The following is a 13393-nucleotide window of genomic DNA, read 5'->3' on the forward strand; positions in this document are numbered from 1 at the left end:
GACATGGACTTATCAAGAAAAAGATAAGAGTAGAATTAACGCAATTGACATGAGATTCATGCGCATAATATGCGGGAAAACCCTGATGGACAAAGTAAGTAAGGAGATAATTTTAAAAGAATGTGGTGCAGAAGAGACGCGAGTAGACACATGGGAAAGAAATCGGTTAAGATGGTTCGGACATGTTGAGAGAATGCCAAATGAACGACTAACGAAACAAGTGTATCAAGGTAAAGTTAATGGCAGCGTGCCCAGAGGTAGACCGCGGAAAGAATGGTTAGAATGTGTGAATGAGACCCTACTTAGAAGAGACATAAGAAGTCACAGAAACACGAGAGCCTGCATGAAAAAATGCATGGACATAAAAGAAGCTAGAGAAGTATGCCAGGGCAGGAAAGTATGACGGCAAATAGTTAATAAAAAGAGTGTCAGTAGAGGGAATGACGCCTGAAATAAAAGACCTTGGCCACTAATGGACTTAAGTGGGGAACCTTACATAACGACTTGGTGAGGTTCTTCGCTTGGGGTGATTGCTAGAGAGATTGATCAGCAACCTGGGTCGGAGCAGTGTTGCGGAACGAACGTGTTATTTACTTAAATAGCACGAGAATTCTGGATCAATCTGAAAAATCTCTATCCCTTCCACACGCTACTCCTTTTCCCTACCGAGTGAGTCACGCCTACCCCGAAAGGGAAATGTCTTAATGGTGTAATAGTAATAAAAAGAAATTGGCGATTTTGGAATTCATCTCGTTTAGATAAAAACTCAATTATTTCATTGAAAAATTAATTACTTTGTTGAAAATGTAACTATTTTGTAAAAAAAAGTCGTCTTTTCTATCAAAAGTTCAACTACTTTTTTAAAATTTTTACTTTTTTTATTTTAAAGTTCATCTCTTTCGTTGAAAATACATTTTTGAAACTGACAATTAATCAATATCATTTTTGCTGAAGAAATCATGTGTTTTGTTAAAAGGTCGTCTTTCTTTGTAGAAATTAAATTGTTTTATGGAAAATCTATATTTTTTGATTAAAAATTACAATTTTCGATTGAATTATCAACTATAAATATTTTTTGGTTGTAAGTCGTTCTGTTGTAAATGCAGCTATATTGTTAAAAATTAAAACCATAATTTTTGGGTGGAAATACTCTTTTTGCTTGTAAAATTAAATAATTTCGTTGAAAGTTCATGTGTTTTGTTGGAAATTGACCTTGTTTAGTAGAAATTTAATATTTTTGGTTGAAAATGTATCATTTTTGGTCAAAAATGCAATTGTTTGGTTAAAATATCAACTGTACATCTCGATTATTATTATTATTATTATTATTAGCATACATGTCGATTATTTCATTAAAAGTTGAAATACTTTGTAAAAAAAATGCGTTTTTTAACAAGGTTTTTTAATTATGGTTGAAAATTTAACTATTTGGTTGAAAGTTTAACTCTTTCATTGAAAACTTATATTTTTCGCTTAAAAAATTCAACTTTTTGTATATAATTCGTCTTTTTTACTTTAAAATTAAATAATTTCTTTAAAAATTCATATATTTTGTTTAATATTTGTCTTTGTTTGTAGATCATCAGTTTTCTTGGTCGAAAATTCATCTGATTGGTTGAAAATTTAACAACTTTGTTTAAAATTAATTTTTTCTGTTAAAATTTATTTATCTTTATCTGAAAATGTAACTATTATATGATTGATTAAAAATTAATCGTATATATTGTTTAAGTTGGAAAATCGTTTTTTTTTATAGAACATTAACCTTCTTGGTCAAAAAATCACCTCTTCCCTTGAAAATTTAACAATTTTGATGAAAATTCGTTTTTTTTTCTTGTTCAATCCAATTTTGTAGCACAGTTTTTATCTGGAAATTGTACTATTCCATTTTTGGTTGAAACTTTATCCTGTACATTGTATTAGTTAAAACACCAATTATTTGATAGAAAATTAATTTATTTGGTTGAAAAGTAAACTTTTGGGTTGAAAATTGATTTATTGTGTTAATTAGATTTGTTTGAAGATTCATCATTTTAGTTAAAGACTGAAAACTCAACTGCTTTGTGAAAAATTTTTCTGTTTGGATGAGTTCAACAGTTTTTAATAAAAAATGTAAGCCTTTTTTTGTTGAAGATTCATAATTTTAAATGAAAATTCATCTCCTGCGTTAAAAATTTAAGGATTTGGTTGAAACTTCGTGGTTTTTTTTAGTTGAAAATGAAACTTTTGTTACACCGTTCGATTTTCAAAATTGTCAATTCGTAAATAAGACTTTTGAGGTTGGATTTATAAATAAAAATGTAAAAATTAATAATATAAAACGACTTTAAATAAACGAATTCAATTTATAATTTAAAAAGTTTCCAATTAAAAAATAATTGTAATTATTCCATTTTTATTGATCAAAATGATTCAGTCTTTAACATTAAAAAATTTATTTATATATTCTTCAATTCAAAGCACTTAAAGTAAGTTTATATTTTTTAACAAAAAAATTGATTTTTTGACCCTACTCCCCCCTTAAGTACGTCACCTTAAACTCTTAAAAGGTCTTCAAAACAGAATAAATGAAAATTCTAAGCTTTCTCACATTAGAGATTAGATTAATAGCACATTCTCTGAATGGGAGTATACTGAAGCAGGTAAAAATGGTATTCGGGCAATGACCCTTTTCTAGAGTCCGGTATTGATGGAAAATTTTGGGCGACTGACAATAATTTGGTGTCTGCTATCTAACATAAACATTTCTTCATTTTGCAATCAAACCGATGAATTTTCAATTAAAATTATGAATATTTAACTGAAATACTTGAATTTTTAACCAACAAGATGAATTTTGAAACAAATAGTTGAATTTTTGATCAAAGGAGACAAATTTTCAAACAAATAATTGAATTTTTAACTAGAAAATTAATTTTAAAGTTATTAAAGTAAGATAAAAATTCCTTGAGATCTTTTTAAATTTTATAAATCCCTTCAAATTATTAAAATCAAATAAAATTATGTATCTTCAACTGGAATAGTAGAATTTTAAATTAAATAGATGAATTTTCAAGCAAGAAAGATCCAATTTCTACGAAAATAGATGAATTTTAAAATTAAACAGATAAATTAAAAAATAAGTAGTTTCATTTTTATAAACAAAAAAAAAATCATTCTGACTTTTAAAATCAAAATATGAGTTTAAAATAAGTAAATTTTCTATGCAGATACTTGAATTTACAACCTAAAAAAGCCATTTTTCAACAAAAATAGTTTCATTTTTATTAAACATTTTAATTTTTTAATTAAAAAAATCAACTGTTTTGTTTTTAATTTTTCAATAAAAAATACAAATTTTCAAAAAAATACATGAAAAAAAATCGATTGAAAACTTCTTGGATTATTTTTTTAATTGAACTGTACTTTTAAGATTTAAAAAGTCCATTATTTGGAAAAAATTTCCTGTTCCAATTCCGAAGTTTGTTCCTTTTCGAAAATTCCCGGTTCCAAGTCAGAATTATTGTGATTCTGGATAAATTCCAGTTTAAACTTTAAATTTGTAAAAGATTGAAAATTCCCTGTTTACATTAAAAGTTAAATTATTGTTATTTTAAATAGTTTTAAAATCCTTAAAATGCTTTCTCAATTGGAAAGTTTTCAATTGCAAAAATTTCCAATTTAAACAGTTCAATTTTTAAAGTTTTAAAATATTTTAAAATACTAAATTTTTAAATACTTAAAAATATTAAAACATTTTAAAATACCTTTAATTTAAATGTACGCTCAAAAATCTAAAATGAACCATTTTTAAAGTGAATGATTTTCGAATTGCGCATTCTAAATTGAATGATATTATAATTTAAAAAGATCACAATTTGCCTAATTATTTAAAAAACGGTTAAAATCAAAGTCTGAAATTACTTTTTTTCTAAATTTCTTTCAAATTTCTGATCAAAAAATAATCTGAATTGTGTTAAACATTTGATTAAAACATTTAACTTTTTATATTATTTGAATTATCCCTAAAACTTTCAATACATATTGCAAAACATTTAAAAGTTCTAGAAAATTGTTTAAAATAATTAAGAAATTTAAACAAAATCTAGATTTTTGAAGATTTAGAATAATAAGAAAATTCTGTTAAGATACCTGGGGAAATTTTAAATGATATTTTGTTTTTAAGCACTAATTTTAAAAGATTTCCAAAATAGTCAAAAAAATTTAATAATTTAAAGTTTAAAACAAAATGTAGATGTTTAGAGCTTTTGAAATAAAATTTTGAAGTTTTTTAAGGATTTTGAAAGGTTTCAAGGTAATTAAAAAAAAATTCTTCAGATTTCTGGGAAAAATTTTACTTATTTTTTTTTTAAGAATTTAGTTTTGGGAAAAGTTTGAAAAAGATTTTACATCATTTCAAAAGATTTCTAAAATGACCATTAAAGAAAAAAATGTGGAGTATTTGAATGCATTTTTTTTTATTTTGCAGGAGTTAAAAAATGTGTTAAGAAAAATTCGTATCATTTAAAAGTTCTGAAAATTTTTCTAAATAATTCAAAATTAAAAAAAGAATGTCAATTTTAGAAGATTTATAAATAACATTTTTACGTTTTTTAAGAATTTTGCAAATTTTCATGATAATACATTTTTTTAAGATTCGTGTGAATATGTGGAATTATTTTTAAAAAGTTTTAACAAGATTTCAGAACATTTCAAAAGATTCCTAAAATGGTTATTAAAGAATCTGGAATATTTTTATGATTTTTCTTTAATTTGGCACGATTGAAAAAAAATGTAGGACAAATTCGAATCATTTTAAAAGATATTTAAAAGTTCTGAAAACTTTTGAAAAATAATATAAAAATTTTTTTTTCAAATGTAGATTTTTTGAAGGTTTCTAATAATCACAAAATGTTGTTAAAATTCCTGGGTAAATTTCAAATGATGTTTTATTCTAAAAAAAAATTATTTTCAGAGAATGCTTCAAAATATTTTTAAATGTTTCCAAATTAGTCAAAAAAAAAAGTTTAATAATTTGAAGTTTATAACAAAATTTCGAAACTTTTAGAGGATTTTGGAAGGTTTTCAGATAATGCAATTTTTTATAAAATTCCTGTGAATATTTGAAATTATTTCTTGAAAAAAAAATTGAGAGAATATTGAGAAAGATTTCAGAATATTTAAAAAGGTTTCCGAAAAGATCATTAAAGAATCTGGAATAATTTATTGCACTTTTTTTATTTTGCAGTATTTAAAAAAATGCGAATCATTTCAAAATATATTTAAAAGTATTGAAACATTTTTTTAAATAATTTTTAGAAAAATAAACAAAATATAGATTTTTGAATATTTTGAAATAAAATGTTGAAGTTTTTTATTTAAAAAGATTAATTTGAAGAAAATATTGGAAAAATTTTAAGAGAATGTTTTTAATTTTTCAGAATTTGAAAAAAATATATTTGTTACGATAAAAAATTAATTTTAAGAGAATATTTAAAAAGATTTCTAAAACAATTTGTATGCCATAATAACAATTGATCAATTTTATTATCAATTTAAAACGACTTCAAGTAAAAGTAACTTCTATAATTTAAAAAAGGTTCGGATCAAAACAAATTTTACTTCAGTATTTAATGTTTCTCACTTAAATTGTTTAAAATTAAAATTTATTAAATATCATTTTTTAATTTCATTTTTTTTAAATTTTATAACCAGAAATCTTTTAACGGTTGAATTTATCAAGGTTTTAATTTTTTAATTTGAGAGCTTAACGTTTTTTATTTAAAAGTGCAATTAAAAAGTGTTTAAAGCTTCCTCTTAATAAATTATTCAATATTATTGAGCTTTTGAATAAAAAAATGCTTAAGCTTTATTCTCAAAAGCTTAAAATTCAAAAGAATTCCACTTTAAGTGCTTTAATTGGCAAATTAATTTCAAAAGTTTCAATTTCCGGAACAAAAGCTTTCGGAATGATAAATGGCCGGAAATTTATTTCCTCTGTTAAAACGCCCCCCCCCCTCTCCCTGAAAAAGATTTTTTTTTAAATCCATAAATCTTGGAAATACTTTTATTTATTATTTTATTTGACAGTTTGGCTCGATATGCGGACAACGACAACAATGGAAATCGTCCTCGACAAAATTCCCAATAAAACGAGGAATAAAAATTATCTGAAACCGCTCTGTGGATTACCGATGTCGCCATATTTTAGTGCTTTAAAAATTCGTTGGCTCATTGATAATGTTCCAAAAATTAGACAGGCTGTTCAGTCTGAAAATTGTGCCTTTGGGACCGTCGATACTTGGCTAATATGGGTAAAATTATTATTATTAATAATATTATTATTAATCCTAATCACTCTTTTTTATCAAAATTGTCCCCCAATTTGCTATTTCTTTAATTTAAAAAAATAAATAAATATTGTTGAAAAAGATGAGCTTTTAACAACAAAAAAGCTGAATTTTCCACTATCAAGATAAATTTTTGACTAAGAATATTAATTTTTTTTTTTAAATTATTAATTTTCAGCAAGTTACGTAAATTTTCAATCAAGCAGTTGAATTTTTAAACTAAAAAATCCATTTCTAACTCTTCTTCTAGAAAAGAGTGGAATTTCTTACCAAATTTTTTAAGATGAATTTTCAGATTCAAAGTACTAATTTTAATTCAAAAATATAATTAGTTGATATTTGAAACAAACAAAAATTTTAACTAAAAAGTAGAAATATTTCAATATAAGAAAAAAAAGACAAATTTTCGAAAATGTAAATGAATCCTCAATCAAGAGAGATTAATTTTCAGTCATAGAGTTTAATTTTGAACAACAGATTTTTTTCTACCAGCAACTATATAGTTTGAAAAATAGATGTGATTTTTGTCCAAATTTTATTTTGTTAATTTTTAGTTAGTATTGTTTTCGTTTCTAAAATTTTAAAACTAAATAGTAGTATTTTTGAACTAAATAAGATATTTTTTAAACCAAAAATGGGGTCGTTAAATTATTAAGGAGAATTAATTCACAATTACAAACAAAATTTCTTCAAAACAGTTTAATTTTATTCCAAATTGTAGAATTTTAAAAACAAAAAGACGAATTTTCTAGAAAACAAATGCATTTTCAACCCTAAAATATAAAATTTTAACAAAATATTTTATTTTTAAACGATCAGTTGTATTTTCAAACAAATAATTAGATATTTAATTTTAAAAAATATTTTTTAACCAAAAACAAATTGACTTTATACCGAAAACGAGGAATTTTTAACAAAACACATCAATTTTGAATTAAATAGTTAAATTTTCTACACAAAAAATTAATTTTAACAAGTTATATAGTTTTTTAAACCAAATAATTGAATTTTGTACCAAATCTTGGAATTTTTGCAGCCAAAAAGACGATGTTTCTATAAGAAAAAATGCGTTTTAAACCCTAAAATATGAATTTTGAACAAAATAGTTCATTTTTAACCACATAGTTGAATTTTCAACAATATAATTAAATATTCAAATTAAAAAACTATTTTTGAACCAAAAAAATTGACTTTATACCAAAAAAGAAGAATTTTTAACAAAATCACCAATTTTGAACCAAGTAGTTAAATTTTCTACCAAAAAAAGTTAAATTTTTAACAAATTGTATAGATATTTAACTAAACGGTAGAATTTTTAAACTAAAAAAGATCCATTTTTAACCCAAAAAGGGGGGATTAAATTTTTTTAAACGGATTAATTCTCAAGTAAAAAAAAAAGGAAGAATTTTCTTCAAAACAGTTTAATTTTATACGAAATTGTGAAATTTTCCATCCAAAAAGATGAATTTTCTAGAAAACAGATGAATTTTCAATCAATTAGTGGAACTTTTATCAAAATAATTAAATATTCATTTAAAAAAAATATTTTTTTCAACCAAAAAAATTGACTATCCCAAAAAAGAGAAATTTTTAACAAAATACACCAATTTTGAACCAAATAGTTAAATTTTCTACTAAAAAAAGATAATTTTAACAAATTGTATAGAGATTGTTAACTAAATAGTCGAATTTTTAAACTAAAAAATATCCTTTTTTAACCAAAAATGGTGTAACTAAATGTTTATTAAGGAGAATTAATTCGCAATTTAAAACAAAAAATAATTTTCTTCAAAGCAGTTTCATTTTATACCAAATAGTTGAATTTTATACTAAATTGTGAAATTTTCCAGCCAAAACGACGAATTTATTATTTAAAAAAATTCATTTTAAAACCTATAATACGAATTTTCAATAAAATAGTTCATTTTTAAACAATCAGTTGAATATTTAACAAAATAATTAAATATTTAATTTTTTAAAAATGCATTAAATACCCAAAAAAGAGGAGTTTTCTACCCAATAAGATGCATTTTCAACAAATTTAATACATTTTCAACTAAATAGTTTTAACAATGGATTTAATGTTAGTCCAAATTATGCGATTTTTTTAAAAACAGTATAATTTTCTATCAAATTAATTCATTTGTAACCCTATAATATAATTCTTGGCAAAAAATTGATTTTTGTCAAAAAAAAAAAAAAAAAGAAAAAACGAATTACAAAAAAAAACATAAAAATTGTCAAAAAATAATCTGGAATTTTTTCTAAAAGATGCTTAAAAATTCTGGAATGGTTTTAAAAAAATGTAGAGTTTTTAAGAATTAGAAATAAAAATTGGAAACTTTCTAAGTATTTTGAAAAGTTTGAAAATAAAAAAAAATTATTCAAGATTCCTGGGAGATTTTTAAATGATTTTTTTTATTTTGAAAAAATTTTTCAAAAATGTTTACTGAAAGCTGACGCATTTATTTTAATATTTGTTTTAATTAATGATTAATTATATTTTTTGGTACTTTTAATTGAAGCATATATTTTAATTTGTCAAGAAATTCGTTTTTTTTTTTTTTTTTTCATCCAGAGAACTAAATTTCAATTTTTCCGACAGAATCTGACGCAGGGAAAATTACACGCAACTGACGTATCGAATGCATCGAGAACTATGTTGATGAACATCGAAACTTTAAAATGGGATCCTCTTCTTTGTCAATTTTTCGAAGTTCCCCAACACATGCTGCCTGAAATTCGTTCCAGTTCGGAGACTTACGGCACCATTACGAACCCGGAAATCCTCGCCGGAATTCAAATTACGGGGGTAAGTCAATTTAATTTATGGATAAAAAAAAAAAAAACCAATTTAAATTTGAAAAAAAGTGATTTTCAGATTAAGTGTTGAAAAGTGCCTAATAGAATTTTATGTGACTGCTAAACCGGGTTTTATTGAATTTTTATACTAAGAAAGGTAAAATTTTAACCAAAAATGGAATAGTTAAACTTTTAATTTAAAAAATAAATAATAATTTTTAATTATTTAAAAAAAAACGAATTTTCTACCAAATTGTTTTTTTTTCTTAACTAAATTATTTAACTTTCAATACAAAATAACGAATATTTTTTATACAAAATAGTTGAATTATCAAATAAAAGGTATGAAATTTGGATAAAAAAAATTATTTTTATACTAAAAAAGGCGAATTTTCTACAAAATACTAAAACTTTCAAACAAGAATTGAATTTTCAACTAAACTAGATTAATTTTCGAAAAAAAAAAATTATACAAAATAGTACAATTTTAACGAAACATTGAATTTTTACTTGCCAAAAAAGACGAATTTTCAATAAAATTTAAGCATTCTCAACCAAATAGTTGAATTTTTAAAGAGAACATTTTCTTTGCCAAGCAAAAAAAATTAAATTCTACAAAAAAAAATGAAACTTTAACAAAATTCGAGAATTCTGAAACAAAAGTTGAATTTTAAATATAAAAAAAGCGAATTTAAAAAAAAATTGAATTTAAAAAAACATTGAACTTTTATTCAGAAAAGAAAAATTTTCGATCAAAAATGGAATAGGTAAATTTTAAATGACCAAAGTAATTTTTCAGGATACAAAACTTAGTTGTTAAATTTTTAACCAAAAAGATTAATTTTCTACCGTAAAAAAAAAGAACTTTTCATAAACTTCAAGAATTCTCAACCAAAATTTAAATTTTGAACTTAAAAAGATGAAGTTTTTACAAAAAGATTCATTTATTAGCAAAAAAAAAAACGAATTTTTAATAAAATCGAAGAATTCTCAACCAAAAAGTTGAGTTTTTAAGAAAGACATTTTTTTCAAATTTTTTAAGAAAGTTGTTACACTTCAAAACCTAGATGTTAATTTTTTTACCAAAAAGATGAATTTTTGAACAAAAAATTAAGTTTCTACAAAAAAAAAACGAATTTTTAACAAAATTCGAAAATTCTCAACCAAAAATTGAAATTTTCAACAAAATTAAATTCATTTTTAACAAAAAATAACAACTTTTTAACAAAATTGTTAAGTTTTCACAAAACTTTCAATTTTAACATGAAAAATTATAATTTGCAACCGAATAAAAAACAAATTTTTAATAAAATTCAAGAATTATCAACCATAATGTTGAATTTTAAGAAATTAGTTTAACTTTGAAAAGGAGTTGTTATATTTTTAACCAAAAAGATGAATTGTCAAGCAACAAAAAATTTAATTTCTACTGAAAAAACGAATTTTCAACTAAAATAGACGAATTTTTTAAACAAAATTAAATTAAGAATAACGACTTTTTAAAGAAAATAGTTTAATTTTAACAAAATGTTTAATTTTGACTTGAAAAAGATTATTTTTCTATCGAAAAAAGACGAATTTTCAATAAAATCTAGGAATTCTCAACCAAAATTAAAATTTTTATCTAAAAAAGATGAAGTTTGAAACAAAAAGATGAATTTTTAAGCAAAAAAATTAAGTTCCAACCGAAAAAAATTAATCGTTAACAAAATTTGAGAATTCTCAACCAAAAAGTTAAATTTTCAAATAAAATTACATTAAAAATAACGACTTTTTAACAAAATAGTTGAATTTTTACATGAAAAAGATTAATTTTCTACCGAAAAAAACGAATTTTTAATAGAATTCAAGAATTCTCAACCAAAAAGTTAAATTTTTATTTAAAAAAGATGAATTTTAAATAAAATCCAAGAATTCTCAAACAAAAAGTTAAATTTTCAAACAAAATTAAATTAAAAATAACGACTTTTTAATCAAATAGTTAAATTTTTACAAAACGTTTAATTTTTACTTGAAAAAAATTAATTTTCTACCGAAAAAAACGATTCAATTAAAAAACAATGATTTTTCAACAAAATATTTAAATTTTAAACCAAAGAAATGAATATGATACTAAAAAGATTTTTTTATCGAAAAAATGACATGAATTTTGTACTAAAAAATATCAATTTTCAACGGAAAAAGATACATTTCAATTTTAAACCAATGAGATAAATTTGACATTAAAATGAAGAATCTTCACCAAAGAATGACTTTTTAACGAAATTTTTTAGTTAAAAAAAAAACTAGACTATTTTTTTACTAATAATTAAAATTTTTAACCGAGATGATTAATTTCCGCCCGAAAAAAATGATTTTTTTAATCAAATGCATGAATTTTCAAATAAAAAAAATTTCTCTATACAGTTTTAAATTTTCAGTTCATGATGAATCTTCAACTTGAGTATTCTTAGTAAAAAGCTTAATTTTCAAGCAAAAATCAATGATTTTTCAACGTAATATTTAAATTTTGAATCAAAGAAATGAATAGGATATTAAAATGAAAAATCGTCATTAAAGAATGACTTTTTAACAATATTTTTTCAGTTAAATAAAAAGTAGAATATTTTTAAATCAATTTGTTGGATTTTTGACAAAGAAGATGATTTTTTTACCGAAAAAACAATATTTTTTAACCAAACACATGAATTTTCTAGTGAAAAATATCAATTTTCAACTAAAATGGATCAATTTACTACTATAGGGTTGAATTTTCAACTTAAATAGTTCAATTTTCTGTAAAAAAATTTATTTTCAACCAAAAAAAAACAATGATTTTTCAAGAAAATAATTCAATTTGGAACTAAAGAGATGAATTTTCAATTAAAACGAAGAATCTTCATCCAAAAGAATGATTTTTTAACTACATTTTTAGTTTAGAAAAAAATATACTAATTTCTAATCAAATAGTTGGATTTTCAACAAAGAAGATTATTTTTTTACCGAAAAAACAACATTTTTTAACCAAATACATGAATTTTCTAGTAAAAAATATAAATTTTCAATCATAAAAATTAAATTTTCAACTGGAAAAAATCAATTTTCCACTATAGAGTTTTTAATTTCCAAATGAAAAAAACGAATTTTTAATAAAATTCAAGAATTCTCAACCAAAAAGTTAAATTTTCAACTAAAAAAAGATTAATTTTTAACCAAAAAGATTATCGTAATACAAAAAAGACGAATTTTCAATAAAATCTAGGAATTCTCAAACAAAATAAAAAATTTTATCTAAAAAAGATAAAGTTTTAAACAAAAAGATAAATTTTTAAGCAAAAAATTATATTTCTACCGAAAAAAACGAATTTTTAACAAAATTCGAGAATTTTCAACAAAATTAAATAAAAAATAACGACTTTTTAAACAAAATAGTTTCATTTTAACAAAATGTTTAATTTTTACTTGAAAAAGATTTTTTTCTATCGAAAAAAAGACGAATTTTTAATAAAATTCAAGAATTCTCAACCAAAAAGAGGAATTTTTAAGCGACAAATTTTAATTTCTACCGAAAAAAAACGAAAAACAAAATCAAAATAGTTTAATTTTCTAGTGGAATATTTTAATTTTAAAAAATTGATTGTCATGAATTTTCTACAAATAAAAAAAAAAACATTTTTAACAAAACAGTTTAGGTTTTAACCAACTATTTGAATTTTTGGCTGATGAAAGGAAATTTTAGAATTTTAGAGAATAATTATCGTTTTTATTTCAGGACAGAACGTTTCCTTAAAAAAAAAACATAATTTCACTTTGAACAGGGAATTTTTTAAAAGAATTATAATTTAGATTTCGAAGGACAGAGTTCCAAAAATCCTTGCTATAAGTCAGAATTCGTCACAATTTAAAAATTCCCTCTTCCAAATTAAATTTAAAAAAAAAAGAAGAAAATACTTCAAGTAGTTTTGAGAGTTTTCCTTAATTATATAGACAATTTTGTTACATTTTTCGTTGCCAATTTATTTATTTTTTTAGTTCCAAATGTAAAAATGTGGAAAAATGTATTTTTCTTCCTATCTCGGCCGAAAATTCGAGTTTCTTCCCGGCGTACCTTTACCGAAACCTACCGTTCCTTCCCGCCCTGCGCGCCATCTAACGAATCGTATAGACACTGCTATCTCGAGTCTCGACCATGAGGATTTCTAACCTAAGCTGAATTTTGTTGATTTTGTTGAAACGAAAAGTCGAGAGGTGTTCGTATTTACTACATAATATTTGCGTATTAT

General features: G+C 22.7%; 2 protein-coding genes across 3 annotated transcripts in view; one reads left to right on the forward strand and one right to left on the reverse strand.

Moving 5' to 3' along the window:
* The window catches only part of LOC117180968 (glycerol kinase), a 72562-nt gene that overhangs the window by 29132 nt on the left and 30037 nt on the right, over nucleotides 1-13393 (forward strand). For both annotated transcript variants that reach the window (XM_033373585.1, XM_033373645.1), the window contains exons 4-5: nucleotides 6070-6293; nucleotides 8935-9141. In XM_033373585.1, the coding sequence (XP_033229476.1) occupies nucleotides 6070-6293; nucleotides 8935-9141 (431 nt within the window). The remainder of the gene's footprint in view (nucleotides 1-6069; nucleotides 6294-8934; nucleotides 9142-13393) is intronic.
* The window catches only part of LOC117180859 (golgin subfamily A member 6-like protein 22), a 129917-nt gene that overhangs the window by 3369 nt on the left and 113155 nt on the right, over nucleotides 1-13393 (reverse strand). The gene's annotated exons all lie outside the window — the stretch shown is intronic.

This window comes from Belonocnema kinseyi, chromosome 1, assembly GCF_010883055.1.
Source record: "Belonocnema kinseyi isolate 2016_QV_RU_SX_M_011 chromosome 1, B_treatae_v1, whole genome shotgun sequence".
In the NCBI taxonomy this organism is placed as follows: domain Eukaryota; kingdom Metazoa; phylum Arthropoda; class Insecta; order Hymenoptera; family Cynipidae; genus Belonocnema; species Belonocnema kinseyi.